This window comes from Serpula lacrymans (assembly GCF_000218685.1).
Source record: "Serpula lacrymans var. lacrymans S7.9 unplaced genomic scaffold SERLAscaffold_9, whole genome shotgun sequence".
Taxonomy (NCBI): domain Eukaryota; kingdom Fungi; phylum Basidiomycota; class Agaricomycetes; order Boletales; family Serpulaceae; genus Serpula; species Serpula lacrymans.
Genome location: NW_006763298.1, coordinates 382,049 through 401,025, shown reverse-complemented (window position 1 = coordinate 401,025; position 18,977 = coordinate 382,049). Strand labels below are relative to the sequence as shown.

The 18,977-nt window shown below is 45.8% G+C and overlaps 4 protein-coding genes across 4 annotated transcripts; 3 read left to right on the top strand and 1 right to left on the bottom strand.

The window, feature by feature from the left end:
• Positions 1-441: 441 nt before the first annotated feature.
• SERLADRAFT_350049 (uncharacterized protein) lies at positions 442-4,273 on the top strand (the record flags this gene model as incomplete). The annotated part of the gene is made up of 13 exons (XM_007319987.1): positions 442-669; positions 850-1,153; positions 1,211-1,284; positions 1,336-1,463; positions 1,517-1,622; positions 1,720-1,848; positions 1,897-2,055; positions 2,116-2,602; positions 2,663-2,789; positions 2,840-2,950; positions 3,017-3,266; positions 3,337-3,506; positions 3,568-4,273. 13 exons carry the CDS (start codon positions 442-444, stop codon positions 4,271-4,273), a joined length of 2,979 nt encoding a protein of 992 aa, XP_007320049.1.
• A 133-nt stretch (positions 4,274-4,406) lies between these two features.
• On the bottom strand, positions 4,407-7,833 carry SERLADRAFT_471254 (uncharacterized protein; the record flags this gene model as incomplete). The annotated part of the gene is made up of 9 exons (XM_007319986.1): positions 4,407-5,468; positions 5,528-6,145; positions 6,194-6,215; positions 6,274-6,462; positions 6,518-6,636; positions 6,693-6,771; positions 6,821-6,917; positions 7,281-7,454; positions 7,513-7,833. 9 exons carry the CDS (start codon positions 7,815-7,817, stop codon positions 4,531-4,533), a joined length of 2,541 nt encoding a protein of 846 aa, XP_007320048.1.
• A 944-nt stretch (positions 7,834-8,777) lies between these two features.
• SERLADRAFT_471249 (uncharacterized protein) lies at positions 8,778-13,018 on the top strand (the record flags this gene model as incomplete). The annotated part of the gene is made up of 9 exons (XM_007319985.1): positions 8,778-8,903; positions 8,954-9,213; positions 9,576-9,711; positions 9,764-10,123; positions 10,176-10,938; positions 11,002-11,012; positions 11,067-12,163; positions 12,222-12,635; positions 12,743-13,018. The coding sequence occupies 6 exons, from the start codon at positions 8,956-8,958 to the stop codon at positions 11,375-11,377; spliced, it is 1,839 nt and encodes a 612-aa protein (XP_007320047.1).
• A 719-nt stretch (positions 13,019-13,737) lies between these two features.
• Positions 13,738-17,637, top strand: SERLADRAFT_450542 (uncharacterized protein; the record flags this gene model as incomplete). Its single annotated transcript, XM_007319984.1, has 19 exons — positions 13,738-13,962; positions 14,018-14,182; positions 14,231-14,312; positions 14,366-14,485; positions 14,532-14,646; positions 14,699-14,787; positions 14,840-15,061; positions 15,111-15,214; positions 15,267-15,348; positions 15,397-15,555; positions 15,605-15,775; positions 15,828-16,206; positions 16,258-16,385; positions 16,436-16,591; positions 16,653-16,856; positions 16,914-17,025; positions 17,079-17,257; positions 17,309-17,458; positions 17,514-17,637. The coding sequence occupies 19 exons, from the start codon at positions 13,754-13,756 to the stop codon at positions 17,580-17,582; spliced, it is 2,895 nt and encodes a 964-aa protein (XP_007320046.1).
• Positions 17,638-18,977: the final 1,340 nt, after the last annotated feature.

Genomic DNA, 18,977 nt, shown 5'->3' with positions numbered 1-18,977 from the left:
CGCCGCAGTGAATCTTAACTAGGCTTTTATGCCCGTGGTGCACGCATTGGTTCATCGTTATGCTGTGACTTATGTGACGTCCATAATGCAGCTCAGTTGCAAAACCAACCGTACCTGTAATACCGGCAACGCACGACCTGTGATTCTCAATGGACCTGTTGTTACTGTTGCAGTTGGCATCATCAGATACACAAGGATTGCAAGGATTGCCAAGGTTGCTGGGGACCATCATAAGGTACCGGGTTGAGCTACTCCTTATCATTTCTTGATGAGATCAAGTGAACTGTCACGGTTTGAACGCCTAACAGTACTTTTACAGTAACACGTCGCTACCGTCTAGCTCCATGTCGGCTCGGATCTAGACACGCACTAGCGTTACGATCTAACTAGTAGTCTTGCCCCTTTTACTTGTATCCTTTCCTCACACATCTATTATCTGGCATGGCTCGTCAAGGGCGTTCACCCCTTTCTCGTGTCGTTGCTTTCCGCAGGAATATCTCTACTACGCCCCTTACCATTGGTATACGACGTGAAGATCCATCAAGAATATGGGAGCGTCGTTGTCCGATCACACCACAGGGTGTCGAGCAGCTCGTCCGTTCGGACAGAGTCAAAGTTCTTATCCAAGATTGTGACAGAAGGATATTTCCTATCGACGACTTCCTCAAGGTTGGTATTTTCCTTAACTATTACTCCTTGCAAATTCAGTGGGGACTAGTCTCCCCAATCTTGGCCTCTCGACGTACAACTAGAATCCAAGACACTTACGTGATGAACGTGTTTCCATGCGTCCATTTCCTTTCCTGATTCTCGTCCTACTCACTTTTGTATCATTTTGAATTTGCGTAGGCTGGCGCTTGCATTCATCCTACACTTACTCCAGCACATATAGTGTTGGGGATCAAGGAAACACCATTGAGCGAACTAGTAATATCACCATTAATTGCCCCTGACACAAATTCCGAGCACTCTGTTCCGCGGACTCACCTCATGTTCTCTCATACAATTAAAGGTCAGGAATATAACATGAATCTCTTGTCTCGCTTTCTTGGAAATAGCGAGGAAGGAAAGCTACTCCCAAGGCTCATCGACTATGAATTGCTGACGGGTGATGACGGCAAGCGTACAGTAGGGTTCGGATGGTTTGCCGGAGGTCAGCTGGTTCCATATATGTTGTAAAAGCTGACTGTAAATTTGAAATTTAACCTAGTCGCTGGCGCTCTTGAATCTCTATCTGCAATGGCCCACTCGCACCTTGAGCTGGGTATAGCCAGCCCTTTCTTAGTAAGCGTCATACTTGTACTTTACCTTACTCTGATCACGAACTTCCTTCAGTACACACCGCGGCCGCATACACACCCCTCTGTGCCGTCTCTGCGTGCGTCTCTTAGGGCTATAGGTGAAGCTATAAATCAAAATGGCACTCCTAAGTCATTAGGTCCTTTTGTGGTTTGTGTAACTGGGTAAGTATGGTCAGGCTCCAGTTATCATTAGTCGACCTGACACTTTTGGTAAGGACTGGTCAGGTATCTCAAGGCGCGCTTTCCATTCTCTCGGAACTTCCAGTGATAAATATTCGAGTCGAGGATTTACCTTCTGTAGTCAATAATCCTGGTATGTCTGTCTGTGCACTTCAGTTTTAGTCTTTCAATTGACGTTTTCAGACACGGACCTTCACAAAGTAATCGCACTTCTATTTAGCGCAGGGCTAATGCTTAGAATTGCCCACAGATATATATTGTACATGTCCTCCCTCAAGATTATTTGTCACGCGTAGACAGAAATGGATATGATAGGGATGATTATTATCAACATCCCGAACAATATATATCAAACTTCCATACCAGGGTATTTACTTTCCTTCTCTCTATCTGTAATTTAGTCACGTCTCCACAGGTTGCCCCATATCTCACTCTCTTTCTAAACGGAATAGGATGGACACCTGCTCACCCACGCCTTATGACAAATGAACAACTTGTGGTAGCGCTGACCAAAGCAAAGGAAATTGGCAAGGCTCGATTCAGTTGTATTGGAGACATAAGTTGTGACGTAGAAGTATGTATCCTGATATATTATGCCCTTGCTACGAATCGCTGATCGGGTTGTACGTAACAGGGAGGACTTGAATTTATGCCTCGAGCTTCTACCCTTTCTGACCCCTTCTTCAGTACGAGGCCAGACATGCTCCCAGCTCACCTTCCAAGCGTACAGATCATGTCTGTAGACATCTTGCCTGCCAGCCTTCCTTTAGACGCGTCGGAGCACTTCTCGAGTGTATTGATGCCTTATTTGAAGACACTGATCGGATGGTATCGCCGCGAGAACTTAGAGGGGGAGCAGTATTCAGAAGCTGTCAATAGAGCAACTGTCACACAAGGAGGCAAGCTTAAAGGGAAACATGCGTGGTTGCACGATCCTTTGCAGAAGTGGGCCTCAACCGTTGCTTTAAATGGTTCTCCTTCTACACCAACTAGACGATCCGCAGTATCCGAGCAGCAGCCTCAGTTGAGAAAGAAGAATGTCTTAATGCTGGGAAGCGGAATGGTTGCAGGACCAGCTGTGGACCAAATTTGCAAGCGCTCGGATATCGAGCTGATCGTTGGTACGTTTTCTATTACGGGTGGCTTATGCTCTGCCACTAACCCCTAATTCTTTTATACAGCAAGCAATTGTGCGGATGAGGCTAATCGGGTTACACGCCAGCACTCAAATTCCAATTCCATCATCGTTGACATGAATGACGCATGCAAGATATCAAGTCTGATCAGTAATGCTGACCTGGTTATCAGGTATGGTTCGCTGATTCACTTCCGTTGGGTCATTACTCACCGTTCATTAGTCTTCTTCCTGTTTCGTTCCATCCTTCTGTTGCTGAATTATGTATTAAGCACCGCAAGCACCTCGTTACTGCATCTTATATATCTCCAGCAATGCAGGCTTTGCACGAGCGGTAAGTATACTATCTGGTTTGAATAGGTATCAGCTTGACTTACTCTTCGACTAATGTGACACGCAGAGCCCAAGCTGCGGATGTCCTTCTACTTAATGAAATCGGCTTGGATCCCGGGATCGATCATTGCTCAGCTATATCTCTACTTACCAAACTCAAAGCGCAAAACAAGCGCATCGTTTCGTTTACGTCATTTTGTGGAGGCCTCCCTGCTCCTGAAAGTGCAGATGTTCCTCTTGGTTACAAGTTTAGCTGGAGTCCTAGAGGTGTATTAAGCGCAGCGCTGAACAGTGCTAGATTCAAGCTTAACGGCAAGGTTCGTTGAACTCGCAAAAAAACCTGAGCTTTTGATTGACTATCCTGAATCGCTGATGGTTCGAGTATAGGTCTGGGAAATCCCAGGCGAGGACGTCTTGAAAATTCATTTCCCGAACGTCCCGGTTTCGAATGTATTAAAATTAGAAGGTATAGCCAACAGGGATAGCTTAGCGTATGCTTCAGCGTATCGACTAGGGCGTATGGATGATCTGCGAACTGTGCTGCGTGGGACACTTCGGTAAGGCTCAGTCACAGTTATTTCGATACTACTCTTCTAACCATTGACTCCTTTGTTCCAGGTACCCTGGGTTTTCTGACCTCATGCATTCATTCAAATCACTGGGACTGCTAGATACCATATCTTCGATTAACCTAGAATCTTGGAATTCTCTGGCCTGCGCCTCACTGGAAAAACGCCTAGGTTTGCCCGTAAAAAATAACCTTCCTTCTATCATATCAGCAGCATCGGAAGTCATACCCTCATCACGCATTGATCCGCTTCTGGAAGCTCTTGATTGGCTGTCTTTGACTCCGCATTCTTCCTCAGCCTCTCCTTTACCGCCTCTGCCAAATAAGCCTACAGCACCTATCGATCTATTTACAACTATTCTCGCCCATAAACTCAAGTATGGACCCAAAGAACGTGATATGGTCGTTCTCTCCCACGAAATCGTTGCACAGACTCTTTCCGCATCTTCAGCTACTCTACACGGAAATGAGGAAATACATACTTCGTCGTTGATTGTATATGGTAATGATTCTGCATCTGCTATGGCTCGCTGTGTTGGACTGCCTGTGGCGTTTGCTGCTTTGGGAGTGCTCGACGGCAATGTCTCAGTACGAGGCGTTCACGGTCCCGATAATGAAATCCTTTACACCAGCGTATTGAAGGGTCTTGAGAGCGTGGGTTTAGATATGAAGGAGAGCTTCAAGGCGGGATTGGGCATCGAGGAGCCTCTGATGGCTGGACTGAGTAACCACAATGAAACAATGTACGAAATGTAATGATGACGGCGTCCCAACTTGACGTGTTTAAAGAACCTATCTTCGCTGCCAATGTGCAAGTGATCTCCTCTCCTACAACCACCCTAACTGAGCCTCAAAGGTGTGAGCACCAAGAACATGAACCGTTATCTTGCTTAGCACAGCTGTAGCAGTTTTAAAACGGTGATAAAATAACATTAATATTCTACATTGCTGACCATCCTAGAGCATTTGGTGCCACTGCGAATGTATGAAACACGTCCTCATGCTTGTGGTTATCATAAGAATCGACCATCGTCTTTGTCCTTGATCGACCTTTCCTCACCCTCCTTGTCTTTATCTGCCTCATCCGTTTGGTCATTTCTGTCTTCTTTAACCGTCTCTGCAACAATCACTCCAGCTCTGTCCCCTCCGCCCAGAGGGCTACTCTTAAATCGTGTGCCTTTGATACTGGGTGTAACACCTCTTGCCAAAGGGATTCTGACATCCCTATCCCCACTCGACGAAGCGATGTTACTCGGAACAGAGGGTACAATGACGGTGCTAGTCGGGCTCCCGGCTACAGCTGCGGCTGCGACCAGACGGCGTTTCCTATCGAATAAAAAGGCCTCTAGAGAAGGCGAGGGAGAAACGCTCCTGGAAGCAGGGGAGCTAACAGATCCATGTATAGCAGATACGGGAATAACGGCAGTGTTTGTAGTCCCCATTGAGCTTGTCTTACAAGGTGGCTTGCTGACATTGGTGCCTATCGTAGTAACCACAGAAGGTACCATGGCTTTATCGTCCAATAAAAATGCGTCGTCAGTATTGTCTTTCAAAATGGCTGCCTCCAAGGCAACCACAGGTGAAACGTCTGCAACTTCTTGATCGTCATCGGTAATCTCTACAACAGTAGAAGCCATAAGCTTAGGCGAAGATGGAGCACTTGCTAACTTGGCATCCTGGTCCCTCGGAGTGGGCGGGGCGCTCTTGGACCTAAGAAAGCTGAATCCTCTCATAGCAATCGGACGCAAGATCGGAGTCGAACCCACTCCCTTCGGTACATTAGCATTAGTCGCGTCAGCGATGTCGCCCGTGCCCATGATAGCAAGTTCTGGAACAGAATCCGTACGAAGAAGTGTAGGCAAAGGCGAACTTTCAGTGGGCATATAAGAGGATATCGAGCCGTTAGCGCCTTGAGGGTCAAATTCATCATAAATTTCTTCCCCTATAAGTTCTGATTTTCGGATAACAGTTATCACTAATCCATGAGGTTGAAAAATGGTTGACACAAACCTTCCAAAACGTCTTCTAAAGTGATGATACCCAAAGGCATCACGGCGGGATCGATACCTTGCAAAAACTCATCTGCACTCTTCTTTGCTAAGACTGCATCGGCCGGCATGCTCTGCTCCAAAGCAAGGGAAGACCGTGGCAATCTCATCCTGTGCTTATCTCGTTCCTCAGCTACACCCATTTCTAAATCTGCTGACCTGTGACTTTGATTCTTAGTCCGACCACGCCCTCTCCCTCTGAAGCCAATGGTCTTATCTTGCTTTGGTTGCTCAAATCTGATCTCCTTCTCCGCAGATCCGTCGTCCTGAAGCGTTGCTTCGCCATCACCGTCAGTCTGTTCATCGGACCATGATATCTCTCGTTCTCCTTTGCGTTGATCCTTGGAATCAGATTCCTCCTCATCACTCGAATCGCCCATGCCGACACGATCCCGGAGGCGTTGAGTGAGCGAACGTTTGGCAACTTTCTTAACCGAGGCAGCTTTATCCACGCTGATACGTGAGACAATGGCCATGTGAGAGCGACCTTCCTGGAATTTGTCGAGAATACCGAGGAGTGGTTCATTATTGGGCACGAACGGGACCTTATTGAGGGAAATTTTGCGTAAAGGGACAGCATCTAGTTCATCGTGATTAGAGGGTTGACAGAAAATACAAGTGAGATCACCTTTAGGATCTAATAGGACACACTGGTAACATATTCCAAAATAAATCAGGAACACGTAACAACTAGATATCTTGCCCTACCTGTTTCACTAATAGAATACCAACAATTTTTTTGACCTTCTCGATGCGCCCGGAAGCATCCACGGGTATTTCCACTTCTTCGTATACAGGAACACGACTGTGACCGGTCATACAAATCTTCTTGAGGAGCTCATAGTCAAGTCGAGATTCAATAGAAAGCATGAACACATCCTTGATGGGTGTCATAGCCTAACAAGTGCACCCATGAGACTGGTTCGAGACGATCGTACATCAACCCACAAACCTGTTTGACGACTTTCTCCTGCAGATCAAGAGTTGCTCCAATGATAGTTACAGTATCAGTCTTCAAATCTCCTCCGTGAGCAGACATAGAGGAATGCATTGCAATGAGCTCCTTCAGTTCTGCATCAAAAAGACTAGACATGAGAAGGCATAAAGGAATGTATTGATAGGCTAACCGGCTCGACGATACATAACACCATGATGAGGACCCAGGGCGAATTCTAAAAGTTTAGCAACTGGCCAAGACACAACTCCCTAAAATGGGAGTTAGATAGTCCATTAGACGCCGACATACATCACTTACTAGGACGTATATTAGAATTCGGGTGAATCCCGCCATTTTTGCACCGAGATACAGGCCATAGCGAGTGCACAACGATTGAGGAATGATCTCCGAAAAGCTATATTTCGATAACCAGAATTGACTGTCAGATAATGTTTCTCTAAGACCTCGACACAAACCAGCCCAACTGAGCGACTATTAGATGTGCTAAATAATAATCCTCCGAACACGCGGCTTCCAAAGCGCTTGGTGAAGTAAAAGAAGCACGTGACGTCACACCAACATGCACGACACGTGGGGTACAAACTTTCACCACGATAACGGAGAGGTCAACTCAAAGAGATGCCGACTAGTGCGGCACCAGTCCTGAGTAATTTTCAATGCGCTGACCCCCTAGCTTATCTGATATGCCCACGACCCCAAACATCATTTCATGGAAATGATAAAGGAGTCCATGAAAATACGAAAAAGACAGACTCACATAACGATAAGGACTGTGCTGGTGATGACACTTGGAACGCCACCACCGAGGACAGGGTCTGAGATGACGGGAAGTGTCTCGTTGACAATCATATTCGCGAGAAGAAGAGTCACCAATAGTAAATGACCATTCTGGCGAATAGGCTTAATTTTGTTAGCATATCGCTTCTGCTCGCTGTGTCATTGCAGTGATAAGTATGCAGTGGAAAGAATAAGAATGTGAGAATGCTTACGGTGTTCCACTCATGCTTAAAACATTGAGCTGAGTTTCGTCCAAGCTCATATAACCCAATGTCAAACCGGCAAATACACCAGATAACAAGACAAGAATGGGGATGAGACATGCGAAGATGATGAATGTGACATCGTGCTTGGGACCGCTCGCTCTCTTGACGAGCGTGTGCGACGTAGTGTCGACGCTGTCGCGATTGACGCCAATGAGTTTGCGAAGAATGGCGGGCACATTTTGGGAGAGAACAGAAATGAGAGTAGCGAAAGGACGGGAGGAATGTGATGCAGTGAAACGCGTAGGTACCATTCGAGTTCAGGACACTATTTGGGATGAGCTCACCCACTCGTCGCTCTTATAACCTTATGGAGGCGCAATTACATACGATTATGTAATACACATGACCATACGTGCCGTAAAAGCCGCTAGCACCGCCACAATATGAATGCATGCCACACTGCATTAATAACTGTAGAGGTGTTTTGTGGAGGATAATCAACAATCACTGGTAGTGTCCAATGTCCATGCCAGAGCAATAGTGTACACCGCTAGCGGCACGCTAACGCACGGCCCAGGAATAGGCGAGATACTCATATAATGTAGGCCAGCGTGGAAGGCGGTACCTAGTTGTACAGCCAGCCTGAGAGTTATGTGGTGGCTCCGCAGTGCATTCCATGGAACAATGACGTGCTTTGGGTGCTTAACTTACCTGTCGCAAAGCCCCGTGAGTTCTGGACACGGAGACTATAGCCTCGTGAGTCATAATTGGGTGTCCTCCGGTCAATTACACAATAAGATAGTTTGACACACGTATCGGCGAGGAAATTTTTGGAGTCACCTAGATTTCGTTGTTGCCGTCGCTCCACAGAAGCACAGGGCCAAGTGGCATTTCGTCGTGCCACAATAAGGCAAACAATTCAGCAATGACGCACCAGAAAGGGAATACAGATTATTACGACATATGCATCATGCACACAAGAGCTACAGACCCTTCAAGTTTTAAGTTCCAGCTGGAATTGCAGAAAGGAATGGGCCCACACTTAGCAAGGTAGGATTTCCGTATGACTGTAAAATAATCGGAACCACAGAGCAAAAAGCCAAATGTAGAAACTTGACTGAATATTGCATAGTAAGGTCAGATGTGTATAGCGAGCAGCATAGAAGAGACACTGGCAGTGGCTGTCATGAACTTAACGGCCAGTGTGATCGAGGTTTTCAATTACGTAATTGCATGTCTGGTGCCGAGCCCGTTTCGCCCCGATAATGCTTGCGTCATGACGGGACAAAGTATCAATATTTATTAGCCTTTTTCTCGACGTTCAGTTCTTTGTTTTATTGAAACACACAAATGCTCGCTTTGTCACAGGATCTTCTACATTTGTTAGTTTAGCATCAGTGAGTTTCTATGTACGTATTTGGCTGATAAACTAACGAGGATTCCCCAGAAATGTTTACCCAATTTATGCAGAGCAGCAGTCTGCTGTCACGTTCCTACCGCCCACGGCCCACCTCTACGGCCTTTCCTAGAAGCTCTCGGGCTATGTCATATAGCTTTGGAACTGTACATGCAGCCCCACCAAGATCTCGTCTCAGCAAGTATGCTCGCCGATCTGGTTATATGGCGTTAGGCTTTGGGACGGTTTGGCTAGTCGATAAGGAGTACAACGCTTCTGCGATAGGGAGAAACTTTAGAACGCTATGGACTGTGAGTGCATTTTACACCAGCCATGTATCATCATGCGTCGCAGCAACTTTTGAGGGTGCATTCCTCACGCTCTATAGTCAGACGCGATGCACTCTGGCTTCTACTTCTGCCAGCATATGTATGAAACACGTGTGCTGCATGACGATTCAAAAGGTGCCCTATTGTTAGCGCCTTTATATTTGGCCATTGCTATATATTCCAATTAGCCATTCAATTCACATGTTCGAAATACCCCGCTAACAGGGTCGTCTGTCTGCAGCAATAGTTTTTACGTCGGACATACCCTTTGTACCCTTTAGGCACAACCGTACTATCACGACTGATGTTTCGTGGGGGCTATACTGATTATTATTTTTTCCTAGTGTGTGTTAATAACCCTGGATTACAAAATCAATTTCCAGCCAAGCAAGGCAGATCATATACCCGACCTTCATGAACGTGTCGCCGGCAGAATGTACGACCTCTTCACATCCAACGGCGGTTTGTACATTAAAATCGGTGAGTCTTAGCAATGTGTCCGGGTCAACCTCTTCGCTTACTTGCTACCTAGGCCAGGCAATTGGTGCTAACGCTGCCCTCCTTCCCCGGGCCATGCAGGATAAATTTAGTCGACTATTTGACGACGCTCCACAGATTCCCTACTCTACGATCTTGTCAGTCTTCAAATCAGAATTTGGGAAACCCCCCAGTGGGTCGGATGGTATCTTTGAGGTGTTTGAAGAAAAAGCAGTAGCCAGTGCCAGCGTTGCACAGGTCCATCGTGCGAAGCTCAAGAGCGGGGAATGGGTGGCCGTGAAGGTTCAGAAGCCGGACGTAAACAAGCAGATTGAGTGGGATCTGGGCGCTTTTAGAGCAGTGATGTGGATGTTTGAGCACTGGGTGTTTGACCTGCCGGTATATTTCGCGGTTGGTGAGTAGGTATTGCATTCATCCAATTCTTTGTCCTGAAATACATGCTGTAGACTTTATATCAGACCATCTACGACAGGAGCTTGACTTTGTTCAAGAAGCCAAGAATGCCTCGAAGACCGCCGAGTTTGTGGCCGCAGAACCGCGCCTTGCAGGGAGTGTACATATCCCGAAGGTATATGCAGAATATTCAACGAAGAAAGTGATGACGGCCGAATGGATCGACGGTGTCAGACTCAGCGACAGAGGTGCCATACGACGTCTAATGGGTGAAAGTGATAGCTCTATGTCTATCGTCAAGCTATCTTCCGACTTGGAAGGAGTCCAATTGAATGGTGGACTGAAGGCAATCATGCAGACTATGGTGGAATTATTCAGCGCACAAATGTTCAATTGGGGTTGGGTTCACTGTGATCCCCATCCCGGGAACATCATCATTCGACCACACCCATCGGATCATCGTCGCCCACAGCTAGTTTTACTTGATCACGGTTTATACGTGCGGGTGTCGGAAGATTTCAAAAGACAGTATGCTACTTTGTGGCGGGGTTTGCTTGCGGCGGATTTTAGTGCAATTGAGGGTGTGACGAGGGAATGGGGAATTGGAACCCCAGATCTGTTTGCCAGTGCAACGCTGATGAAACCAATGAAGTTCAAAAATGGGAATGGAAATGGCAATAGAAGCAGCGGAGGGGAAAATTTTGAGGGATTAAATGAGTATGAACGGAGCGTCAGGATGAAGGCAAAGCTGAAGAATTTCTTACTGGATACTGATAAAATGCCTAAGGAATTGATTTTCCTTGGCCGGAACATGCGGTAAGTTAACATCTTATTTTCAAGTGTGACCATCTAGCTCAAGGTGTAGTGATTATGAATCAGGATGGTACAAGGTTAGTTATGCCCGTTAGCTATCGCATAGAATGAACGATAACACTCATGGATAGGAAACAACCAGTCGCTTGGGACTCCTGTGAACAGAATCAAGATCACGGGGTACTGGGCATCAAGATCATTAACAAGAACGCCAAACCTCCCATTCTTGCAGCGTCTAAAGGAGTACTGGCATTATTTTATATTCCGGAGTATTATGTTTTCGGTTGACGTGTTTTTCTGGACAAGTAAGCTCAGACAACAAATCAAGGCAAGACTAGGTCAGAAAGGCGAAGACTTTGAGGACGAGCTAGAGCGAACTATGCGAGGTTTTGCGAAGAGTAATCTGGGAGTGGATGTTGCTCCAAACGCCTTTGAAGGCTGAACTACGACACGATATAGACGCACCACAGGTGGGACTTCTTAAATATCATTTTTAGAATACTTTAGACCATGATATTTTCATTGTGCATTACATGTATTGTCCACTACACCAGCTCAAATATCTATCACCACAAGCATAGTCATTCACGTGTTCACACCTGAATATAAACCGGTAATCAACTGCCGTTACACCAAACGTTCCCCCATCGATCCTGCGCACCACCTGCCGACCCGTAGCTTGGCTCATCGTCCCATGCATCGTCAATGTAGCCTACTCCATAACTTGCGGCTGCATTAAATTCCGGTAGTGGACACTGGATCCCAAGGAAGTAAGGGCATGCTCGATCTACTGCATTACATGTTCCAAGGCACGGCAGCAATGCATCATATACACTGTTAATAGGCGGCAGGTTGGGATTGCGTTGCGAAGAGCCACTGGGCTGCGGAACCAGTGCAGATATAGGGACTGGAGCAGAATATGCGGAGGATATAGGGTTAGGCGATGCTTCAGAACACCGGGTGAAGGAGACACTACAAAGCCATCGGCGGTATGCTCTTTGACAGTCTGCGCATGTCTGCAACGGTGAATAGATACCACGACCACACGCGAAAGTGAGTAACATCGTAGTGAAATTTGTCATGTACTGGAGTAGTGGATCGGACACGTCAGAAGGGAGGGTGGTAGAATTGTAAGCAAGATTTGGAGCTGCAGGGGGAGGAAGCGGCACAGCATATGCTGTGGAAGGGCAGAATGGCAGGGAGTATACCAGTGGACATGCAAATGCGGCTTATAGATCATGAGTAGTCAGCACATATTCACCACACGGGCTCAACGTTCTGCGTACCAGATTTCGTGGCAAAGTAGATTGGTCCACTGACTTTCGTTTGATCTTGAATAACATATACGGTGTAGTTTGTTATTGGTGACAGATTCCCCATAAGCCACTGTGACCTCCAGCCTTGCTCATCGCGGAGCCACAGATCTTGATTTATCTCTAAGCCTGATTGTGGTGCAGATAGTAAACTACACCCCGTTTGAGGCAGTCCAGTTAAAGAAGAAGACGTAGCACTGAGGACTAAGGTAAAGTTCGGGGATGATGGCGGCGTGGGCATGGAGAGATTTGCAGGGGGGATGGTGTAGTTTGGATATGTTGGCTGCTCTGCGATAGGGGGAGAAAATGGAGGTGAAAATAGTAGGGCTTGACTTGATGTCGTATCTCCTAGTAGTGGCAGGACATTGAGGACTTCGTGCATTACACCTATTGAATGTTCTTTAAGTAAATACCATATGGTTGTAGATAGCTGTAGATATAAATGGGGATGTAGGAGAATGTTGTTGATAGGGAGTAAGCCGTCAGAAACTTACCGCCATTCGAAATACCTATTTCGAAAGAGGATTGCCCAAGGCCCTCAACGGCTACGGTCCCACCGTCAAGCATAGGTCCTGTCCAGTTGCCAAACCCTTCGTTCAAAGGTATGTTGAACACATCCTGTCCACCAGTGGAACTAGGTACATTTATTGCAGAATTATTTGTGACATAGAAACGTGCAGTTGTACTCTGTATCGTCCCCGAGCATATTGCCACGGAAACAGAGAGCTGAGACGATGAGGGAAGAGAAAAGGCAGAGGATCCAGCGAGAGAAGAAGCAGAAAACGAGGAGAGCGAGTTTATAGACAATTGGTGTTTTGTTTGCGCAGAAACCAAAGCAGCCTGTAAAAGAAACCAGAGAGACTTCGGAAGGGCTTTATGCAGGGAAACGTCCTTGAACCTGAAGTTCATTATCGCGCAGGCAAGCGCGCAGTGTCCCTCATACAGGTCAGTTGCTAGCAAGTTAAGTCCCCTTAACCATCGATTACCTAATATGAAATAATAAATTTTGTTATCTATGGATTTTGACTGAGTTCTGACTCGGCCAAGTAGCGCGTGGATGTTTATAGCAAGGCATCGATATCTGCTCTTGCCTCTTAATCGCACCTCGAGATATCTCTTGCACGCGAGATCAATGTCTGAGAAACCCGCAGTAAACGTTTCTCTGAGCGACAACGCCAATCTGCCGTCTGATGGCCCTCATCCGAACTCGAAAAGTGCAGGTACGTTGTTCGTGCCATCTTCATCGGCGTTGATTGTTCAGCATCCATCATAGCAAAAAAGGAGGCAAAGAGGTTGGAGAGGGAGGCTAAACTAGCAGCAAAGCAAGTAAAACAAATCTCTAGCACGCCCGCTGGTGAGAAGAAAGCCAAAGCAGAGAAAGAGAAGAAGGAAGATGAGGCAGTATTCATCAACACCACCCCAAAGGGCGAAAAGAAAGGTCATCGCTATTTCGTATCCGTCGTTTTTCTAAGCCTTACAATGTTATCTCAGATTTATCTCAGCCAATGGCAAGTGGCTACAACCCAACCGCCGTCGAGTCAGCTTGGTATGACTGGTGGGATGCTCAAGGATATTTCAAACCCCAGACTGCTCCAGATGGAAGTGCTAAACAGGAGGGAACATTCGTTATACCTGCACCTCCACCAAATGTGACCGGTAGCTTGCACATTGGTCACGCCCTTACAGTTGCAATTCAGGATACTCTGGTGCGATGGTGAGGATCGCATATTAGTGACATATTCACCCTCTTTAGTCATAACACTTGGTAGGAATCGAATGTTAGGTAGAACGACACTTTTTGTGCCGGGTTTCGATCATGCCGGTATCTCAACGCAGTCTGTCGTGGAGAAGCGCCTATTCAAAGCCACTGGACAGACCCGTCATGATCTTGGTCGTGAAAAATTCCTTGATACTGTAATGGATTGGAAAACCGAGTAAGCATGATATCGTACTCATTGTCCGTACTCTCACTCTCGTTGTAGTTACCAGAGTCGTATCACTAATCAATTACGTCGTCTGGGTGGAAGTTACGACTGGGATCGCGTTGCATTTACCATGAGCCCGGTGAGCTAACGTTATTTTTAGCTCTGGTTGACTCATCTCATGAATTGGCGAAGGAACTGTCAAAAGCCGTCATCGAAAACTTTTGTAGACTACACGAAGATGGGATTTTATATCGTGCCAATCGTTTGGTAAACTGGTGCGTTAAGATGAACACAACACTTTCCAACCTCGAGGTGGGCACATTTTATTGGATGGTCAACGTTGAGCTGATTGAAGAAGGTCGATCAAAAACAACTCAATGGCCGCACATTGCTCAACGTGCCAGGCTATGACGCCAAGGAAAAGTTTGAATTTGGTGTTATAACATCATTCGCGTATCCTCTTGAAGGCTCAGGTAAATTATAGACCCTGTAATTCCAAGGTTTTTGCTAACTGGGTCATCTCAGATGAAAAGATCATTGTTGCAACAACACGCCCTGAGACCATGCTTGGCGATACTGCCATTGCTGTTCATCCCGATGATACAAGGTATATAGTACGTGCTCCCTTTCTTATCTAACCACTCGGTCTACATCTGTCGTGGGTAGCATCTTCACGGAAAATTCGCACTCCACCCCTTCATCAACCGACGTATTCCGATCGTAGTAGATGCAGAGGTAGTAGATATGGAATTTGGAACCGGTGCTGTGAAGATTACACCTGCTCATGACCCTAACGATTATGAAGTTGGTGTGCGTCATAAACTGGAATTTATCAACATATTAAATGACGATGGAACGTTCAATTCAAATGCTGGCGAGCGCTTCAAAGTGAGTGTTGATAGCCGTAAAGTTCTATTTTACGTTAATGGCAAGACAGGGTATGAAACGATTCCACGTTCGTGTAGCAGTCGTCAAAGCCCTTAAGGACGCCGGCTTGTTTATTGAGACAAAAGATAATCCAATGCAAATTCCCATCTGCAGGTGGGCTTAGCGTCTTGATACAATCCTTTTTCTTGTCTTGACACATCTGCAGTAAATCGGGTGACGTGATTGAGCCTGTTCTGAAACCCCAATGGTGGGTCAACTGCAAACCACTGGCAGAAGAGGCAATTAAGGTTCGGATCCCCTTTTTTGTGTCAGCTATCGAACTCACCTGCGTTCAGCATACGCGTGCTGGCGAGATGGTGATTACACCAAAGCAGTCAGAGGCTGATTGGTATCGCTGGTTAGATAACATACAAGATTGGTGTATCTCGCGTCAACTCTGGTGGGGACATCGTTGTCCCGCATATTTCGTGCGCATCGAAGGGAAGGAACAAAATGTAAGTTACAAACCATCGAACCTAATACTTGTTTCATCGATGTTTGCAGACAAGCGATGGCAAAAACTGGGTTGTAGGACGTAATCTCAAGGAAGCTACGGAGCGGGCCAAAATTCTGGCGAATGGGGAAAAGTTCACATTGGAGCAGGACGAAGATGTTCTCGATACTTGGTTCTCTTCAGGCCTATGGCCGTTTTCTATTATGGGTTGGCCTGAGAAGGTGAACGCTTATCTTTCTCTATGCTCTGCCTTGATATTGACGGTATTACTAGACCGCAGATATGGAACACTACTATCCCTCATCTATGCTAGAAACAGGCTGGGACATTCTTTTCTTCTGGGTTGCCCGCATGGTACTCCTTGGCATTCACCTTACTGGACAAGTACCTTTCAAAGAAGTTCTATGTCATGCGATGATTCGAGATGCTCATGGCCGCAAGATGAGTAAGTCGTTGGGGAATGTTGTAGATCCTCTGGATGTTATTCAAGGTTTACCGCTGGAGTCCTTGCATGAAAAGCTCTACGAAGGTAACTTGGATGAAAAAGAAATTGCTAAGGCAGTCGCTGGGCAGAAGAAAGATTTCCCGAAAGGTATTCCACAATGTGGAACAGATGGGCTACGCTTTGCGCTTTGTGCCTACTCAGGAGGAGGTGAGATCCATTTCTTACCTTATGTAGAAATATCCACTGATCCTTGTCAAGGCCGTGATATCAATCTTGAAATTCTCCGAGTTGAAGGTTACCGCAAGTTCTGCAATAAGATATTCAACGCTACCAAGTTTGCCATGCTCAAGCTTGACAGAGACTTTGTTCCAGAGTCAGCAGCGAAAGTATGTTACTTCCATCGCCTGTTATATTCGCCTTTTCTAATGTGCTACAGCCTACAGGAAACGAAAGTCTCGTCGAGCAGTGGATTTACCATAAGCTCAATGTGGCCGCAGCACATATAAATGCTCAGCTAGAGGAGCGTAATTTTATGGCGGCAACGACTTCAGCATACAACTTCTGGCTGTATGAGTTGTGTGATGTCTATATTGTACGTCTGCCTTTGGACATCTTTTACAGGCTCTAAAAAAAACCATTTTGACATATTTCAGGAAGCAATGAAGCCTATGACGGATGAATCTGCACCTGCTATTGTCCGCAAGTCTGCCCAACAAACTCTCTATACTTGCCTGGACTATGGTCTCCGCCTTTTGCATCCGTTCATGCCCTTTGTAACTGAAGAGCTATGGCAACGTCTACCTCGCCGCCCTAATGATTCTACACCATCAATCATGGTCTCATCTTACCCCGTATACGTATGTTTCTGTTAATCCACTTCTGTGTAGAGTGATTAATTAGCCTATCACCGCCAGGACGCATGTTATGTCTTTGCGCAAGCAGACAAAGACTTCGATCTTGTATTTAGTGTACTGCGAACCGGGAGGTCTCTAGCGGCTTCCTACAATGTGCAGTCAGAAATACAATGTACGAGACAGCACCTTTCCTATCTTCGATATGCCCACTGATGATGTTGATAGTATTTGTCCACGCACAATCGAATGAAGAAGAAGCTCTTTTCAAGTCACAGACACCTACGCTTGTGGCTCTGACGAAAGGTTGTAAAAGCGTTGAGGTCATCCGAAGTTCAAATGATGTACCACCAGGTTGTGGGTCGGCGGTAGTGACCTCTACCGTTGCTGTTTATATTCTTGTGAGAGTAAGTACTTCGTTACTGTTACTCTAGGCCAATACTGACCCCGCCTATCAGGGGCTTATCAACCTGGAAGCGGAAATCGCGAAGTGCGATAAGAAGATAAACCTTTCTCGCTTGAATTTTGAGAAAGTCAACAAGGTTATCTCCCAGCCGGAATATGAGGACACAGTACCAACAACAGTCCGTGCCGCGAATGAGGAAAAGGTAACTTTTTATGAAGTTGACTTGACTACGAGGAAGATGCTAACCATATAAACAGAGGAAAACTCTGGAAGCTGAAATCGCAACACTAGAGCTGTCTAGGCAGATGTTTACAGATTTGAAATGAAGTTAGATTACACGATATTCTACATATATTCAGTCAAATGGAGGTATGCTTACTTATGCTCGTCGGAAAGGAAAACAAATAAGCTTGCAAGCCTTTTGTGAAGGATGGATCAACCACTCATGCCAATTTGTTGAATGCCGCGGAGTATTAGTTGCTGACCCGATATTTTCTAAAGATTCATGTTTATCCTGAACGGAACCTTGGTAAGTTATTTGTATCCTTCTACCAGTGAGAACCTGCCCTTGTCCCATCCTGAAAATATAATACTATTTAACTGTTGCTGTTCTCAATTATTTGTAAAGGTGCACGATGTCATTTTGTTATTTGATTCACGGACAAATTTGGCTTATCATGAATCCATTCGTTTCGTCAAACGCGGAGAGAAACTAGTGCAAAAGTAAGTGAGTATGCAACATATTTATATAGGAAGAAGATGCACCATAGAGGTATCGAAAAACATAAACATGAAGAAAACTATAACACTGGTTCAGGGAACTCCGACTTCTTTCGTGAAAATACTATTTTAAAACAGGAACGCATACATGAACCACCTACAACATACACTATACACTTTGGGAAGTAAGGTCACTGAAAGCCAGCTAGTTCATCACTGACTGATCTAAGCCCAATGACCACATCACTGAAATCACCATCACTAGTATTCAGCATCAACACTGATCACTGATGTTCATTGTACATTACAATAAGTCTGATGTACAAAGTGCTAAAATCAATTAATCATTCTAATCAATCACTGAATGTTTATCAAAGAGTTTCGAGGCAATCTATTGCATAAAGTCACCATCTGAGCCTGGTCTGGAGTCATAAAACTCAGATTCCACTCCCTCTGTGTCTTGACAAAACTGGATAAACCCGGTCTCTGCTAAAGCAGCCATTGTTCTCCATGGAGCATAGCCACCACTCCATGGAGTAACCATTGTACTCCTAGTAGTCATTATACTGTAGCAAGTAGCACCTCTGACTATAAGTAATAGGGGGTTTAGTATAGAAATACCTCAGTCGTTTCTATAGCCTCTTGGGCAGCGGCTGAGGTATGTTACATTACATTTATTAGAGATCACCTTAAACTAACATCCATTGTAGTTTCACATAGGTAAATAATATAGTCGTTTCTATAGCCTCTTGGGCAGCGGCTGAGTTTCACATAGGTTTATTAGGTTATGAGCCCTGGTGCGCAAAAGCTACGCAGGAAATAATTCTTATTCAAAATGGCAACCTCAGAACCATGACCACAGCACGCGATACATCCGCATGTCCAGTTCTCACTGGACCCAACAATTTTCAGATATAGAAACTCCGGATCATCTCAAAGCTACGTCGGGAAAAAGTTCTCCGGGTTGTTACTGGAGAGGAGCTTGAGCCCTAACCAGGAAA